General features: G+C 39.5%; 2 protein-coding genes across 3 annotated transcripts in view; both read left to right on the top strand.

Moving 5' to 3' along the window:
• The window catches only part of TRPM7 (transient receptor potential cation channel subfamily M member 7), a 60106-nt gene extending 56866 nt beyond the window's left edge, over positions 1-3240 (top strand). For both annotated transcript variants that reach the window (XM_062584018.1, XM_062584017.1), the window contains exons 35-40: positions 333-616; positions 979-1061; positions 1428-1633; positions 2243-2294; positions 2384-2490; positions 3099-3240. In XM_062584018.1, coding sequence (XP_062440002.1) covers positions 333-616; positions 979-1061; positions 1428-1633; positions 2243-2294; positions 2384-2490; positions 3099-3229 — 863 coding nt within the window. In that variant the 3' untranslated portion in view covers positions 3230-3240. The remainder of the gene's footprint in view (positions 1-332; positions 617-978; positions 1062-1427; positions 1634-2242; positions 2295-2383; positions 2491-3098) is intronic.
• Positions 3241-9619: 6379 nt separating this feature from the next.
• Positions 9620-19129, top strand: USP50 (ubiquitin specific peptidase 50). Its single transcript, XM_062584020.1, has 8 exons — positions 9620-9696; positions 9834-10006; positions 13020-13226; positions 13466-13661; positions 15025-15231; positions 15751-15893; positions 17016-17148; positions 18148-19129. Exons 2-8 carry the CDS (start codon positions 9879-9881, stop codon positions 18331-18333), a joined length of 1200 nt encoding a protein of 399 aa, XP_062440004.1. The 5' UTR covers positions 9620-9696; positions 9834-9878; the 3' UTR covers positions 18334-19129.
• The last annotated feature ends 103 nt before the right edge of the window (positions 19130-19232 follow it).

The raw sequence follows: 19232 nt of genomic DNA, 5'->3' as shown, positions 1-19232 counted from the left end.
TATAACAAACTATTCTGGAAGTACTCCTCTGAGACTTGTTTTGACTCATAAATGTAAACAAATATTTATTCAGTCTTTTTCACACTATTTAGACAGTGTCAGTAGTAGTTCTGATCAGGAGGACAAAAATGCTGTGTTACCTTGTTGCTGTATGAAAGAAGTTGGAGAGGGGTCTTCACGCTGCCTAACTTACATTTTTACATTAATTCAGAATATTATTAACAACTTAATATCACTGTGTGTTGAAATCTAAGGAACTGGATGTTTTCATTGCTTGTAATTTTAAACTTGTAAAAATAAATGCAGTAATTGCTTTTTGTATTGTAACATAGGTGAACCAGTCACTGTGTATCGCCTTGAAGAAAGTTCTCCCAACATCTTGAACAACAGCATGTCTTCCTGGTCACAACTAGGACTTTGTGCTAAAATTGAATTTTTGAGTAAAGAGGAGATGGGAGGAGGTTTACGTCGAGCCCTTAAAGTAGTATGCACATGGTCAGAATATGATATCCTGAAATCGGGACATCTTTATATCATCAAGTCTTTTCTTCCTGAAGTTGTGAATACTTGGTCAAGCATTTATAAAGAGGACACTGTGTTACACTTGTGCTTGAGAGTAAGTTTTTTTCTTGTCAATTATTAAACACTGACAGGCATAATATATTAAACATATAAAAACATATATTAATAATAAATATGAATATTAATGTTAAGCATATATAAACAGTATTAATATTTTCCCCCATGAAAACTAATGTATGTTTAAAAACCAAAAAACTAATGTTCTCCAAGAACTAAAGGGTTAAAAATCAAAGGACTTAAATAGCCCAATCTTTGAAAATCTAGATATAACTTAAAAAGGAAGTGATTTACACTGTTTTGGGAGGAATAGACACTTATGGTTCCTGCTACCTTTTCAGTTCCCTAATGTTTGCTGTCATATAATACAACTAATGAAATATGAGCTTTGACTTGTAGGAAATTCAACAACAGAGGGCAGCACAGAAGCTCACATTTGCTTTCAATCAGATGAAGCCCAAATCCATTCCATACTCTCCAAGGTAAGTGTATTTAAACTTTCCTTACATTGCATGTTTGTGACTTAGAATGCCTAAAGAGCTTTGAACATATGGATCACATATATTAGGTACAGACTTGTGAATATATGCCTCAGAGCATTGTTAGGAATACGTCAAATTGCAGAGTTAGCCTCAGTAGTATTTTCTGTTGATACTTTCTTGTGCTGATTCTAGGTTAGTATCATAATATAAATGACTTGGTATGGTAATTTTAAATTACGTAAATTACTTGTAAATCAATTAAAAAAAAATCTAGTAGAAATGATATATTTGTGATATATTTGTCTTCTATTTTAGAAATAGATTGATTAACTATGGGGTTTTTTTTGTTTCTTTGTTTTTTACTAGGTTCCTGGAAGTTTTCCTGTTATATTGCCACTCTGCTGGTCAGTGGTTTGCAGTTGAAGAGTGCATGACTGGAGAGTTTAGAAAATATAACAACAACAACGGTGATGAAATAATTCCAACTAACATGCTAGAGGAGGTTATGCTAGCTTTCAGCCATTGGACATATGAGTATACAAGAGGGGAATTGTTGGTACTTGATCTGCAAGGTAACGTCTTTATTTTTAAATTGTGTTTGGGCCCAAGGTAGGGGTCGCGCACGTGTGTGTGTGTAAATTTCCCCCCTCCCTCTTGTAGTAGCATCTAATATTAATGCATGTGCCTGTAATAAATAATAAGCATTATTTAATGCATTTTGATCTAGTTAGATAATAAGCGTTATTTAACACATCTTGATCTAGTTAGCTGGAATCAATGGTGGGCTTATTTAATATTGCATGAAATGTTACAGCAACATGGAGAGTATTACTTCCTAATGATTTGCACCATTAAATATATTAGTTGGTGCACTTGTGTGGTACCAAATGTATGGTAATCTGTATTTATCCTGAACTGTATCAGCTATTCTGGCTATGAGCAATTCTGTATAGGAAATTTCTCTTGGGTAAAAACTTAAGTGAAAATTTGTAGGCAGATGTAAAAATAGTGTTTGTTTAGAAGCAATTTGTGCAAGAGTAAAGTGTGTCCCTTATCATTTGATTCTTTCCCCCATATTAGTGGAAGCTGAGAGGTCATAACCAAATATGCGAAAGGTTTTCAATATTAATGCATTTATGTAATATATCAGATTTAACTTTTTCTTCATATGCTGTCTGAAGGTGTTGGTGAAAATTTGACAGATCCTTCTGTGATAAAAGCTGGAGAAAAAAGGTAAGAGTAAAGAAGGATTGAAAGAAAAGTGTAAAAAAAAATACACTTGAACACATGCAGTCCATGCTTATGTACACTTTATTTTTAAGGTCATATGATATGGTGTTTGGCCCAGCCAATTTAGGAGAGGGTGCAATAAAAAACTTCAGAGCTAAGCATCACTGTAACTCCTGTTGCAGGAAACTTAAACTTCCCGGTAAGAGTTGCTGATGTTTTCTTCTAAGACATTTGTATTATATGAGATGCTATGCCATAGCTGTGTCATGATGTGAAAATGGGATGATTAACAAACAGCAGTTTTGTAATTTTAGTTTTAAAAAGGTATGTTATTTTAAAATAAAATCCTAAATGAAGAAATAGGAATGTCTGTGTATTCTATATTCATGTGCACAGTATTTGAGGAAAGTTAGACTTGATCTAGTCTTCAGAAGGTACAGTTTTTAAAAGAAATTTAAAAAAGGGGGGGGTGGAGAGAGGAATCCTGGATAAACAGGAAAAGCAGATTTAAGATGATTGCAGAGCTTCTGACATCATCTGACATTATAATATCTATAAATAGAATATTCTGGTATTTTCACGCTTTTTTTTAAGCACTTCTTTAGGCTTCCCACTAAATATATAATAAAAATATCCTTTCTAACAGCAAAGGCATATTGAAGAATTCTTTTTATAAATCCTTAAGCTTACACAATCTGAATCTGGAAGAAAAGAAAATCTGAATATGTCTGAAAAGTTTTTATACCTCACTAATTTTACTGTACTGAAAAATACTAACCAATATGACTGTTTCTTTTGTTTGCATAGATCTGAAGAGGAATGATTACACACCTGACAAGATTATATTTCCTCAGGATGATTCCCCTGAATTGACAATTCAGCCTGGAAGCTGCACCAAAGAATCTGATTCAGCTAATTCTATTCGTCTGATGCTCTAATGATGTGACCAAATCAGTGGCTTCATCCAAACTTCAAGGAATGTCACAAAGTTGTCGCTTATCTTTCCTTCACTTATAATTAAAAGAAAGATGTATCAAAACAAAGATCGGTGTTATAAGTGGAATTTTAGGTGGTCCATAATCTAAGGACCTAGCAACTTGTGATAACCATCTACAGAGAACAGCTTGGCAGCTGATCATTTTAAAAGGTTGAATAATGACAAATATTTATGATATGTTTTTAAAGGGGCTTTTTAGCAGAAGGGTTTTTTTAATTTTGCTTTGGTTTAGTGGAGGATTTCCTCTCTGTAATCCTGTGGTGTGCAATATGCCTTCAACCAAAAGGATTTTGGTAGTTGATATTTTTAAGGTAAAGCGTCTGTTTGGAAGCTGTCTTGTCCATCAGCCAAAGATTGAGGGAGAAAGCACCTACCTCTGTAATGCCAGAGTATTCTTTGAGCATTTTCAGAAGTGTTTTGCTAACATTTCCTCACCAGATGTCTATCTTCAAGAGGACAGATCCAAATGAGGTGTATATATATATACACCAGTAGGCTGAGGTTGAAGGCAGAAACTTGATCTGTCCTGAGAGAGAGCAGGAAAGAGAGTCTCCTGAATCAGGATTCAGCTTCATGGCTGTAAAGCTGTTTTTTGTGGAATAGAGCCCTAATTGTGCATAATGTAATTTCTTATTTTATACATTTCAGTTTTATCAAGTCACCATTAAATAGTAATGAACAAAGCCATGATAGACTGGTGTAATCACATTTAATAGAAGAAATAGTATGTACTGGTCCAAATAAGTTGCCTTGTAAGAACACGAATTGGAAGTGCTTTTCTTTGTATGTAGTGACTGCTTCAGAAGTTATGCCTTCCAAAGATCTCATAAAACCAGTATATCAAAACCGAATGTACACATAACTTTTAAATGTATTTAAAATTGTGTAGAAACATCTTTAATGTTATGTTATTTGTGGTACTTATTTAAGAGAGACTAGGGTTGGATTATCATTATGTAAAGTACGGGAGATTGCAATGCACCTTTATGCCAATAAAATGTAATTTAACTGTCCCAAATATTGTTGAATATTCAGCAAGAAGAACCTGTTGTCCAACTGAAGTTTCATGCTGCGATTTTTTTTTTTTTTTGTTACATAGGTACTAATTTGTAATTTTTAATTAAAAGGGCAGTATAAAGCTCTATAAATTTTTTTATTCAGTAGTGTATCTTATAGATACAGACCTAAGGCACGAACACAATAGCTGTTTAAATGGTGTTTTATGTTTGATGGGGAAAGGTAAAATGTTATAAGGATATAATACTGTATACATTTTGTATATCATTAAATCTTTAAAGAATCTAAAATAAATTTATTCTTGTTTACAGACTTCTGCTGTCCGTCTTAGTCTGAAAGTTTATTTGGTTGAATTTGAGTAACTCTTTATGTGGAAAAGTAGAATTTGCCATGCTGGATCAAAGCAGTTGTCATCTTTGAGGTATCTCAACTTTGGCTTACACCAGAAACTAGAAAAATGTGAAAACTCCTGTACTGGACAAATATGTATGATAAGATTAATAAGTAAATGAACCAAAATATCTTAAACCTCTTTAAAATATTTGTTTTGAATTAGGAGCTCCTCCTTGGGTGCCTGACTGCATCCCCTTCCATTGCTGCATGGTAATAGGCATCCACCAAATATATAATCGTACTTTGTTTTAATGCTGTATCTTTAGCCAAGTAAGAGCAATAGTTAATGTGTAAGTGGGGCTGGCTCTCAAAATTGGGAAGGATTTCTAGAGGAAGCTCTAAAGTGTTCTGCAAACGTGACCAAATTTAGTATATAAGATGAGATAATTATTTCAGGAAAAATGTAAATGTGAGTTAAGAAGCTTTTTGCTTCCTGACAAACATTTGACAGAGCACAGTTCATTTTTACAACCATAATACTGTCTTCAGTAGTTTTGCCTGTGACTAACTTATAATAATTAAAAAAAAAGACACCTTTGAAACTGGTGTGTGTGTGAGTGATAGCGAAGTGTGTTCTTTCCCTTGAATTCTCTGAGAAGTTAAAAGGAACAAAGAAGGTTGGGGTGTAAATAAAACTTGGTTTGTTTCACAGTAGTTTTATATATTTCTGTATGTCTTCCTGGCTTTGAATGTTGGCTTACTCTATAAGATCTATAGCTTTCTCAAAACTCTAGCTGTATCTGCATTAATGTGAGGGGTGGGGGGTGGGGAGCAACTTTACAAATGGTCTTTTCCTTCTTTAGACCAGCAGGGGGGAAAGAAAAAATAAATCAGTATTCTTCAGGAAAGGCTTTGGAAAGATATGATGGCAAAGAAAAGAAGTTGTTTGAAGAAGTGATTAGCCCTTGCTGGGATAATATCTTATCCTATTGACCTCATATTTTCTAAAGTTAGGCTGTAGGAACATCAAAATTACCCATGTAAATGAGCTTAAATTTGGCTGACTGCATCGGAAGTGTCATTCCTCTGCTGAAATCTCGTCACTGTTGAAGTGCATGTCCATCCCTGCCAGTGAATAGAGAAGACTTTGTGACCCTTCAGCTTTAAGTGCCCTTTAGGTTGACAAAGAAGAAAGTAAAAACACCCTAGAATATCAGAGAGCTTCTGTTAACTATCCAAAACCAAAATATCAGCATATATTCTTATATTCTAGTTTTTAAATACAAGAATACTAGTCTAAACTTTTTCCAGTTATTTTTAGTAAAAATCTGGAATGCTTCAATGATTTTCAAACTAAAGGGATATTTAACCCATTTAAAGATTATTTCTTATATAGGAAAATAGGAATAGGTCAGTTATGGTATTGTCAGACAGTTTTGATTTCTCCCACCAACCTCAAAATATTTTCATTGGAAGAAAACCCCTTTGTATTCAGGTTAAGCTGAGTATTATACACTCATATACTAGTCTTGGTTGCTTATGTAACTTTGTGTAACTATGTAATGTTTTAAAAAGCACATTAGTTTAGCATCAGTATTTCTTTATACAGATCATCTTAAATATACTGATATGCTAATTTAATCTTCTAAATAATACATCAAATTCAGCATTGACTGCCTTATTGCAGCATTTAGGTGCAGAAGTATTTCAGAGCAAAACAATCCCAATTGTGGCAAAATCACAGAAGATGAGTCTCTTGGGACCTGGTTTCCTATTACTGGTCAGCAGCCATGTGATCAGGAAAAGGATGCATTTGGTTTTTCCCACAACAGCATCTCAGTTAATGCCACATCACTTACCACTGCAAGAAAGTGAAAAAGAAAAAGCTCACAGCTGAAAACATGGTAGTTACAGTTCAAGTTGTATTCTGGTAAGAGATCAATTAGGGATTAAAAAGAAAAAAAAAAAAGGAAAAGAAAAGAAAAAGCTATTGAAAAGACTTGATGATTTAGCATTTCTTTTTTTTATAACTAACTCTTTTCCTTGCAAGTAATCTGTATTGTGCTGAGAGTAATGGGAGGTTAATTCTAAGCCACTGAGCTTGCAGTAGGTAGCACAGATGTGTATTTCTATATTGTGTTAACTAAAAATAATATAATCAAGGTCTCGATGTTTGTTCCACAAAAAGTAGGAATAAACATATATTTGGGGTTCTGCTATGATGCATTTTATTATTGCTGTTTTCAGTGCTAAGAGTGAAATTCAGACATGCTAATTATAGTGTTTTAAACACATTGATACTATGTTTCAGGATTTTAGTGATTTAGAATTCTTAATACAAATTTTGTTGTACCTGCATGAGAGCTATTATAAGTTTAATTTAATAGCTTTTAAGTGTTTCCCAATAATAGTTTCAGAAAGGTTTTAATGTTGCCATCAACCTGTATTTGAACTTAGAACTTGCTTTTTCAGTATGTTTCTTCAAGTCATCTTTCTTTTTTTCAGTTCTTCAAGGCAATTTTTAGTTACTTTCAATGAGAACATTCTTAAGAATTAGTAAAAGACGAAACAAGGTTAATGCTGTGAACTGCTAAACGTTTTGCAGTGTCGTTTTTCATCCTATACAAGAATTTTTTTTTTCTTTCCTCTATTTACCTTGCTTGTTTTGTTTTACAGCACATCTTAATTGATATTTCAAATGGAATTTTAAAATAAGTTTATTTAGGAGTTAGTCTTAGTGCCTTTGTTCTGTGCTGTCCTTATAACCTGTTCAAGAAGTTCATGGGGAGCAACACTGATACACTAGGACCGTAACAGACAAGAATTGCAAAACATGAAATTTTGAAGCCTTGTAATCACATTCACTCAGTTACCTCAAAATGAGACTTCATACAGGTTCTAGATGCTGAGTTTCAAAACACATCAAAGGTGCCCATGCTCTGTACACCAATCTGATTCTAAGGAACAAAGCTAAGTTCTTGTTAGTTTGCCTTTTTTTTTTTTTTTTTAACTTGCTATTTTAACATTTTTCCTGCACTTTTCTTGTGCTGCTTAGAACTTCTCTTTCCTAGTATTAAGGCATGCCTTTGGGGAAACTTGTAAGTAGATAGTAAGCATTTTCTAGGAAAGGCTGTTTTAACAGATGGTTGATCAGGTGTCTATATGCAGCAATGTTGACTAGCATGACAGAAATAGGTCCTCAAGAAATACTTAACTAGAAATACCTAGATCTGTACCACAGTTAGCAGCACAGCGGTGCGATTGCTCTAAACATTTGGCTCTACTCACATTTGTCACTAATAAAATGAAATTATTAGTGAAATCAAGATACAACTCCTTTGTTCCAACTACAGTAGGGCCAGAATTTCAGTGTATCAAATTACTCTAGAAAATAATGTAGTTGCTTGCACTAATACATTGCTGTAAACGTGAAGTTCATGAGCAATCTGTAGACATTAAGCCTTTGGGGGTTTTAATTTATTGTTGTGTATTTGCTTTTTCATATCAGAGGGCGATAATATGCTGCCTGGCACCAGGAGCTTTCCAAGAAAACCAAGGAATAAATTCCTGATATGGAGATTTTGGATGAAATGAGCAGGAAAGGTAAGATATGCAGCACTTAAAGGGCTAATTACCATTTTATTAGTAATAATGAAATCTATCTCAGTATTATTTAACCTTGCAGAAGTATAAAGACAGAAGCTTATACCAAAACTCACCAGAAACTATTATCAGCAAATCCAGATGGTGGTTTCCAATGTTTGTGCCATACCACTGCACCTTCACTCGTGCGCATACACAGTCCCATAAGCAGTGTTGGAGGTGAAAGGCCACAACGGTTGCGAAGGGCTGTTGGTGGGGGCACAGGAGGGTTAGGACAAGTCCGTCTTGAACAGTACTTGACACGCTGTTTTTGCAGGGTGCTTATGGAGTCAAGATAAATGGTGAGCTGATTATTTCCTGAGGCTGAAACTTCACACTTTCCCTTTTCAAATGACGTAAGTAACAACCGTTGCAACCAGTTGGCAGCCCTCTCTCCCAAAATTGAATTTAGTGAGAGAGAAAAAAGCTACCCATCAAAAATCTCCAACTTCTTCCATCTCATACGAGTATCAGTCAGTATGTTCTTGTTAAGTCAGTATTAGAAAGCGTGATGTATTTTCTAGTACGAGGCTAATTAAGAAGTGTTAGAGTAAGATTTGTTTAATAAATAATGCTGGTATTTTGCACTTTGTCATTTTGTTACTTGTAGTGAGAAGCTTTGTGCTGCGAGCGGCTGCTAGCCCGGGGAAAGCCGGCTCCCTGCGGGCTTGCGCAGGCTGATCTCGGAAGACCTCTGCCTCCTGCTCCGCTCGCACCTGCGTGCTGCGGTGCAGACGTCGCCAGGCCTGAGCCGGGACAGGCGGCAAGAAGGGAAGGAGCCGCCTGCCGAGCCCAGGCCCAGGGGATCTCGATGCTGGGAAGGGAGCAGCAGCGTAAAACAGAACCGGGCTGCGACTCCGTGGATCAGATCTGGCACAGCGGATGAGACGGGGGGAGGAAAAAGACACGGCACGAGCAGCTAAGCACACGGAAGCATCTACGTTAGACACCAATTAAAAAAAAAGGTTAATGGAAGGCAAAGAATAAAGACAACTTGTTTTAAGTAGTTATCTTTCTTCTGAGGGGATGTTTACAACCTGCAAGCGTGACAGAGGTAAGTGTATGTCCTGGACCCAGACAATCTCTTTAGCCGATTCTTACCTTGACAAAATGTGAAGCTACACATAGTTATCAAAATGTTACAGTTTTGACCTTGACTTTTCCTTGGCTTGTTTTTTCAGACTGTAGAAGCTGTTAAAATGGAGGAGAAAGGAGACACTAAAGAAAATCACAAGGAGCATTAAAAAATAGCGTTAACCAAGAGAAGAATTTGAACCACTAGAAGTGAACCCTGGGTTCCAAGCTGGGACCAGATGCTTTTAAAGACTGCTCTTATCAAAAAAGACAGAACTAGGAAAATATCAAGAGTTGCCCCATAGAATACAGAGCATATATAAGTGGCTAAACTACAACGAAGTAAAATTATTTCCTTATGTATTTTTTTTTTTTATCAATTCTTGTTATTTTCTCCAATGTTCCAACTGTCCTAATTCTGCTTGGATTTTATTTCTGTAATTGTGTATTATTAGAGGTTCATTTATCCTTCTCCCCAGCCCCAGGAGCTGCAAGAACACTGGAAATGCTGTGGTAGAAATGAGATGAGGGCTCCATCAGAACAGACTCTTGGAGAATTTGCGAAAGGCCGATGCTTGGTTTATCCTCAGCTGTGGGCAGCCTTCAATCTACACCTGCAACACTGCAACGGGGGAATAGAGTGCATAAATGCGTGAGTCATGGGAATGACTGGTGCACTTCAGTTATCCAAAATGAAAGAAACCACTGCAGTTGCTTTCAGTGGGCCTTTTTATAAATCCTTATCACTTACTTGTCTCTGGAGTCCTCTATAGCATTTTGGTGAAGTATCCCTGTATGGGCTCAAAAAATCTCAGCCCAATGGGGAAAAATACATTGTACTTCAATTTCATATTCTGCATATTTGAACAGACTGAATATGCAGAAAGTAAGACTGAAGTCCCAGCTAGCTGAGAGCGTTAAAAAAAATGTAATTCCAAAAAATATTTCAGGGTGGGGAAAAAATACAAGGTGTAAATTTATTTACGTATTGTACATATTCAAGTATATGTATATATTTGTTTAAAGTTTAACCCCCCCAGAGTTTTAGTCTGATTTTGAAGCTTTTGAAACACAAGTAAGGTACATAAACTATTCCAGATGCACCTACAAAATCGTACATCAGATTTTGAATACTAGGCGTGTGTGTGTGCTTTCATGTTTTGGTTTGCAGATACACAGTTTAGGAGATTAATGACAGTGACAGCTATTTCCAAAGAGCATTGAGAGACATTCTCTGCCTGAGGCTTAACAAATAAGATAATTTAAGATTTTTTTTAATGGTTTCGTGGGCCTCTACTATAGGGATTTGTTATTTCTGGGTCTCAAGTTTTATGTTAAATAGGGAAAATCTGAATTTCTTGTGTCATTAGAGAGCAGTGTAGGTTAACTATATTGCTCTGTTAGCTAGTTTAAAGGGTGCTTCTGGCACTACCCCTTTTTTCCCAGGAAATCTTAAACCACTGATGGTTTTTCCAAACATTAGCGAACTAATTGAGAACGATGGTTTTAAGGTAGTTCCAGCCACCTCGCTTTCCCAGCAAGCCTCCTCCGCCATTGGAGCCCTTCCATCAGGGCACAGAGATTACAAAAACCACCCAAAACACGCATCGGCACTGAGCCGGCCGGGGCCGGGCTGCGGCCGCGGGCCCGGAACGCGGGAACGCCGGGGGCGTCACAAAGCGGGGCCGGGCGCTGCGGAGCCCCCGGCCCCGGGGCCGCGAGCGGGGCCGGCATGGAGAGCAGGGGGTGAGCGGCGGCCCGCGGCGGGAGCAGGCGCTCTGCGCGGCGGCCGATGGCTTCCCGGGCGCCGGCCGCTCCCGACGATTTCGACGCGTTTTGCTCCCTGTGAGTCTGCGTTTCGCGCCGCCGTCGCCCGCGGAGCTGGGCGTTCGCACGGGGCGCTGAGCTCGGGGCGCGGCTGATGGAAGCGCTGGCTCTAGCACCGCTGAAGTTTGGAAGGTGACGGCTGGTGCTGTGGTTTTGTGTAGGTGCTGGCTGATGGAAAACGGCTGTGTGGGAGCTCCAGGAAGGGCAACCTGGGCAAGTGCTGTTGAACTGAAGGGAAAGAATCTGTTTTCTTGCTCTACAAAATTTTTGAGATTACATTTTGTCCCCCCCTCCCCCCCTTTTTCTGCATAAAATGGTAGCCCTTAACCATTCTTCAGGAGAAGCAAATCAGCAAGCAGATCTGGCTTGTGCGGGATCCGTGTTCAGCCTCTCCTCTGCCTAACTGGGGGTGGTCAGCTTGCTTCAGCACATGCAAGTTCTTCTGCAGCAAGAGAACAGATCTATTAAAATTTCTTAATGTGAATCAAATAACGTTCTAAGGAAAAAGTCTCTCTTTAGAGCAACCTGTTCACAGCAGCATGCTGAATGCAACCTATGTTTTGGGGAAATATGTAAGTACTGTACTAGTAAGGAAACAAAACAAGACATGCATTTTGTAGGGAGAAAAGCTTGGCATAACCACTCACAGCTGGCTCTGCTTTCTGACTAATTGTGCGTGGGGTCAGAGTGAGTGGAGTATTAGGAGTAACTCTGAAGTAATTCCTGATTTTAGGGATCACTTTAAAAGCTCAGGTCTTTAAATGATGCCTCTTAGTGACGTATCCACCGTTCTGGGAATGGCAGAGCACGGAAGATACGAAGAAACCGTTTGTGAAATAGCGACAAGGGCAAGAGCAACCCAGCTCTCTCGCTAGCTTTGCCGAACACCGTCTCCGTGCAGGAAAGGGCCCCCCTGAGATTTCGTGGTTCTCTGTCCTGTGATGGGAGAAGTTGATGTTTTTTTGCTTCTCCAGCACTACTGCTTTTTTCATATTTCCAATATCAAGATGAGATTTAAAATTGTAAGTTCAGAAGTTACTCGTATGGGAAGAAACAACTGATAAAAGATAACGAGGAAGCCTGTCTCCACCCCCCCTAGTTAATGATGTGCTCTCACTGCTAAGCCTTCAGTGAGGAAGGGTCATTTAATTCACAGTAATGCTGCCATAAGCTGTGTATTTCTTCTGTCTTAAATATGGAAAAAAGCGGTTGTGGACAGTGTATGCACTTGTTCAAGTTTTCTGCCAAAATTCCGATTTTGGCTTAAAAACAAGATTCAAAATCAGTTACTGACGTTGGGGATTCCCTGACTGCTCATACAGCGTCTCCTCCGTCCGAGGCTCAGTCCTTCTGCTGCGTCTGGGGGCTTCGAGGGATGGCGCGTGCTGCGCTCAGCGAAACGGCCGCGCGGCTCTTCCCGGCGCGAGGCCGTTCCTGGAGCCCCGAAGCAGAGCCTCTGGCTGGGAAACGGCAGAAAACGTCAGGAGCGGGCAGAAGCGAGGCCGAAGCAGGCAGCCGTGCAGGGAGGGGAGACCTTGGTGCGGGTTGTCCATATGGGACCAAGGGAAGGATGATAAGTGCTAGAGACAAATGCTTTTACTACCTAGATGCTAGCGGTGTCGCCTATATTGTTTTTTTTTTTTTTTTTTTTTTTTTTTTTTTGCTTAGCAGGTCTTTATCACTATACTAACGCAGTGAAAGCAAACGTGAATGTGACTTGTAACAATTTTGACACAGCAGGAAACATCTCCTCAAGACCACGCCAGTTGCTCGGCGTCATTGTACAAGACGCTTTGCAGCACATTAGCTTTCCCCTGCTGTGTGTTTATCTCTGATAGCTGGAAATGCGGCTCTGTTTGCTTGAAGAGCTTGAGAGATTCCAGCAAGGACTCGATCGACGAGATGAACCACCTGTACCAAGGGCTCACCGGCCTGCGAAACCTGGGCAACACGTGCTACATGAACGCCGTTTTGCAGTGCCTCTGCAGCATGTCGCCCCTTGTGGAGTATTTCCTCTCGGGAAAGTATGTAACTGCCCTATGCAAGTAAGTTGATTTATTCACACTATATATATGTATATATATATATTTTTACGCTGTCATTGCTGTCTCACTGATGATTCCTATTACTTTATAGTATCTGCAAAGACCCTCAAAACAAATGACAGAGGCCATCAGAGTTGTACCTGTATATATTTTCTAAGTTTGTCTGTTATGTTCCCGCTTGGGAGGAGAGCCACCACATTTTCCTACTTTATGTGAAATCTTTGTTTATTTTTCTCAAGGGAGAACGGCGAGTCTGCGACGGCCTTTGGCTACCTGATGTCTGACATGTGGCTTGGAGAGTTTGACTGCGTTTCCCCGGAGGTGTTTCGTTCGGTCCTCGGGGAGCGGTACCCCGCGTTCACCAAGCAGACTCAGCAGGACGCCCAGGAGTTCCTGATCTGCGTGCTGAACGAGCTCCACGAGGCGCTCAAGAAGGCAAGAGCCCCGCTGTGACCTCTGGGGCTGTCGCTCTGGTTCCTCTTTGCGTTTCATCATCTCCACCATCATTGCATCGTTTCATGCAGTGATCCCTTGTTCTCCTCCTCCAAACGGCACGTGGTGGGGCTGCTAAAATTGCCCTTTCCTTCCTGTGGTCCGCAGCCACGTGCACGCAGTCGTTCCTTCGAGAGCTTCCTGTCTCAGGCCGCATCAGATTACAGACCCTCATCTTCATGCTAAGGCTCTCTGTAGTTCCCTCTTACTCACTTCTCAAACTTCCTTTTTTTCTCTTTGTTCCTCCTATGCTTCATATTTTTTCCTCTATTCCTCTTTCATCTGCTTAAAATCTTCATATCTGCCAAGCCCCCATCTTTTTTCTTCTTCCAGATCCTCTGATAAACAGCTTTGCTAGCAATTACGTGTCTCCCTCATGCTTGTCCTGAACAACATACTTTGCCCCATTACTTTGAGAAAAGGGTTTTTTTTTCTTGCTCTGCCTATACACCAGCTAAGGTGATACCATTTTGGAGTCAAATTCTGTGACAACACTAAATACTGCCCTACGCAGCCAGTGGGCAGCCTGCCTGTTGTAGATCCACCACGCTCTTTCACAGAAGGTAGCAGTTTGTTGAAACTCCTCTTTAGGTTTACGTTAGAAGAAGAAGGTGTGCAGCTAAGAACTGCCGAGCAAGTCGGAGCTCGTTGTGTTTGATGTTACATGCAAGGCGCTGCTGGGGTGACAGGGGAACTCTTCTGAATAACCTAAGCACAGTGTAGGTCTGTCTGTGATCAAAGCTGATAAATAGCACTGAAAATAAAACAGTTCAAATACTAGTTACTCTTACTTGCCCCTTTAGCTTGACTTTTTATCTAGTTCTTAAAAAAAAAAAAAAAAATCTTCAGCTCTGGAGAGTATTTGTAAGTATTGCTACAACCTTTGAAAACCTTGGGACTTTACTGTGAGCTCGCAGACATCTAATGATTAAATGTCAAATTGCAAGGTCCCATCCCCTCCCAGGCATCACAAGGATCTCGGCTTGTGTTCATGAACCACGCTTTATTCAGTATTCAGTTTATTCAGACTGTAGTCTTAGTAATATGGAGCACAGAATATTGTGGATATAAGAGATTATTTAAAAACAGCCCTATTGCCCATAGATTCTTCTTAAAGATTTGTTAAGTATATGGAGAAAATTTCAAGGGTCGTGGCATTCATTCCCAGTTTCTCTTGCAGGTTTGATGATTATCAAGACACAGGAAACGCATTACGTTGTGATCATTAAAACCCCGTGAAGGCACTTGCGAAACAGTTGGTTACCTCCGTTCTGCTGATACATATTTTTCTTCCCTCCCTGTATAGTCAAGCAGCAGAAGATGCCAGGGAAGCGCAACTGGTGCAAGAGAGAACAGAGCGACTGTCAGTGAAACATCTATTATCACACAGTTATTTGAGGGACAGCTCAGTTATGATATTACGTGCCTGGAATGTGAGACCACCACCGACAAGCCCGAGATCTTCACAGTTCTCTCTCTCCCCATCCCCTCCGAGAGCGCGTGTTCTCTGCAGGTAAGACTGCCAATATGTCCCCGGTTGTCGGGCTCTGCTTGACATGGGAATAGCAGGCTTAGACTAATACATGTCATTAAAAAGATGTGGGCTTTTTAGGTACTTTGGTTCCCTGGGACCTAAAGGATATTCTTTAGATTGAGATTGGGTCCTGTGATGAGGTTTCTAAACCAGTCTCTGGCCCATGCAGCTGGTGACACTGGGAAGATTGCTCCTGAGCTGCCACAGGGTGAAGGACATTGGAAGAATTGTTCAAAAGCAGCTGTGAGGATTTCTTTCACTTACTAAAATATCTCTGCAATTGTAGGGGAAAAAAATAAGTCAATGTTGGCAGCTTTGTGTTCTGTGTATTGTCCTGACAGCAGCCTCGCTATACCACGCTTTGATTTGCAGCAGCAACGGGCAGAGGAGGGAGCTCCAGAAGATGGCGAACCCATCTCTGACTTTGCTTGGGGTCTCCAGGGGTGGAGGCTGATTGATCAAATGCTTAATTTTTTGTTTGTTTGTTTGTTTTGGCAGGACTGTCTCAGATGCTTCTTTCAGCAAGACACACTGACTTGGAACAACCAAATCCATTGCTCCTGGTGTGGGACAAAACAAGATGCTGCAGTAAAGGCTAACATAACCAAGGCACCAAAGATAATTATTTTTCATTTAAAGAGGTAAATGTTAGGGATTTGAGAGACATGAAAGATAATCACTAATATGTGAATAAAATATTGCTACATCTAGATCTTGTTAGTACTTTTGAAATCTGTTATACATGCAATGTTATACATGCAAGTTGCATTCCTGAAATCTTAGCGAATGTGTTTTACCTTTTTCTGTACTGCAACCCGCTGTTGTGCTCTCTCAGAGCATTTGCTCTCTCTTCTCCCTCCAAGGAGAAGGAAGAACTCCACAGAGGGCTGATTGAGTACAGCAGTACCTGTGGTCAGGAACGTGAGTACTAGTTCCTATAGCTATTTGGATAGTTTGTGACTATGATGTTCTGCGTGCAAAACAAGGTGTTTTGCTTGTCCTTAATGCAGCTAAGACATTGCATTTTTGTTTATGCCTGAACCAAATCAAGTCTAACACACAGAGCTGCAAGGCAGTGTAAGAATCCCCCCTTCACTTACTTCACTACCTACTCGTAGTCAGTTATGCCAAACTTACTCTGAAGAAGTTATTCTTTCTTATCAACCTCCCAGTTATAAAAACAAGCTTTATTGTGGATGTGGTTGGGCTTCCCAGACATTTGTTTATATAACAGAAACTATGATGTTATTTAAAGCTAGTATTTAATTTCTCTTTTAACATACGCTTCCCCCTACATGCCGAAAATAACTTATATCCCCACCCTCCTCCCTCCCCCCAGCACACTGCAGCCCTTGGCCAAACTATAAAAGATAAAAAGTACAATGTCGTGATTAGCTGCTACAGAGCAGAGACAAGGAGCCAGACAAGGAAGAGCTGGCAGTGATGGTGCAGTCCAGAACTTGTAGGACACAGTGACACTGATGCAGAGCTTTGACTTCTGTCTGCTCTTGGCACCTGTGTCCATTTCTAAACAGAAGTGTCATGAAGCAAAATTTTTTTCTTTTCCTTTTTCTTTTTTTGCTAGATCTTTCTCTTGTGGGTTTAGTGCATTTTGTCTCAGTTTACAATAATACTTAACAGGAATATAGGTCTTTCTGTTTGAAAAATGCTGGGTAGTCAAGTGTGGTTTACTAAAGAAACTCCCACAATACAAGACTGAAGATGACTATTATTTAAAATAGTTCATTTTTTTTTTATTTTAGGTTTGACTGTCAAGGCAACTACAAAAAGAAACTTTTAACTGACATTTGCTATCCACTCAGCAACTTGGACCTCTCTCCTTACAGTTACCCATTCTTCCGCAGGAACTCGAAGTACAGCTTGTGTGCTGTAGTGGTGAGCTTTGCCTTTCCTACTTTGAGCTGTAGTGCTCTGCCTAACGCCGTGGGTGAGGTTTGTGTTAGTTTGGACTTGGTCAGAGCAATAATTCTCTGTTCCAGGCACTTTTTAAAATTCAGAGGCTTAATAAATAAATAAGTAAAAGCCCTAACCATACTCTGTCTCCATACACACATTTGTGTTGAACTGAAATGCTTCCTAAAAGGTCAGTAATAAAAACTAAAACAAACACACGTTTGTCATTAGTGAAAAGGTGAAAACCCTAAAGAAAATAGTTTCTTTTGTTGCCTTTTATAGTTGCAGTTAAGAGTCTGTGTGAGAGGATTGGTCCCCCACTTTGCTCGAGTAATAAGACACCAATGACCTGGCTATAAAAGCATTTTAGTTTTAGAATTTAGCATATTTATAAGCAGTATTAAACATGTACGTACGCACCTAATGTACATTTTCCCCAGGGCTGCAAATTTTTCATACGTGCAAATCCTTATGTTCTGCAAACATCATAATACAGTAACAGTAGTAACCAAAGCGGAGACCATCGCCCACCTCTCCCGCTCCCCACCACATCCCAATTCTAGAACGTGTGCGCTCTGGACAAATCATGCCTCATTGCAAGTGCCTCAGCCTTTCCAGGGCATGCGCAAACGGATCCTGCATGGAGCCTTGTCTGTAAATAAGGAACAAGCAGTCTCTTTTTCCATCACTCAGGCTAAGTTATGACCTGCTTATAGTGACCCATATCAGGAATATTAGTTGGATTGCAAATTTAATATTGCAAAATAGAAAAGCATAATCATCATCTATGAAGAGTCTGTTTGCACTGTTTTAAAGTATTTATTAGTTGAATTAATAATCCTCCTTGTGGGCCCAAGGCAGCTAGGATCTTCTAGCTCCCATGGGCAAGTTAAAAACCAAAAAGAAAAAAACCCCACTAATTCCTAGCGTTGGCTGAAAGGAGAGGGAGAGCCTTCTGACGAACTGTATTGTTTGCTACAGAACCACTTTGGATTTCTGGATGGTGGCCACTATACAGCATTCTGCAAGCACTCAGTCACCAAGAGCTGGTACAGCTTTGATGATTCACAGATCACCGCGATCCCCAACTCCTCAGTGCAGACTGCTGCAGCGTATCTTCTGTTCTACACCTGTCAAGCCTTCTCTGCACCCACAAAAAGCTGCTAGCAGTGAAAAAGACTAACAGTGAGTAAGCCAGTGATCCAAGCTCACTGGCAGTGTTAACTCAGTCCTGTTTCATCAATAAACTACAGTTTTTTGCATTATAGGATAATCTGTTGTGGTCTTTTAGGAAGTAAGTAAGTAATTTCTAGAGAGAACACTGGAGCTACAGCTTCCAAGCCCATTAAGGAACATACATCAGTTCCATTTGCCTGTAGTCTAGCATTCATATATCCCTCAAAAGGAGATAAATGCTGAGTATATAGAAGCACTTGATACCTGAAAAATCTTGTTTCTCTGTTGTTTAAATTGTGTTGTTTTAAGCTTCCTTTCAGAAACTGACAGTAGGCTACCAGGGTGCGAGCACATGACCAGACCACCGGCACATTTGTTTCTGAAAACAGCAGGGGATGAAGCAACCACTAAAGTAAAGCTAGAAAAAGATGCTATTATTTGTCATTTTTGTCCCTCTAGCATCTCAAACTCATTCCCAGGTTATAAGCTCCTGGAAAACAATCGGACTTGCTCTATAGGCAAGACAGATGTGTGTAGACAGATTAAAAGCCTCAGACCAGGATTTATGAAAGCCATCCTAATCAGGAAAGGCAAAACCAAGCCAAATACAGAGCAGAGCAATGTGCGCTACACAACTAAAATATCTGTCCAAAAGTGAGTTAGTTTAGAAAACTAAGTTTTTTTTCTTAGTCTGAAGAATCTCTGAACTTTGTGAACCTGAGTTAGACTGTCATTATGTAGATTTCTGACCACTGCACAAAGAGTAGAGAATGAAAACAAACCTAAATGTACATTTAAGAGAATATTGTGTTTTTTAAATCATTTCTTCCTTAAGGTTTTTTAATGTATGTGTACATGAAATTTTATATTAAAAAAATAAAAAGGAAGAT

The sequence above is a fragment of the Rhea pennata genome, chromosome 10, assembly GCF_028389875.1.
Source record: "Rhea pennata isolate bPtePen1 chromosome 10, bPtePen1.pri, whole genome shotgun sequence".
NCBI lineage: Eukaryota > Metazoa > Chordata > Aves > Rheiformes > Rheidae > Rhea > Rhea pennata.
This window is presented reverse-complemented; position numbering and strand designations above follow the sequence as displayed.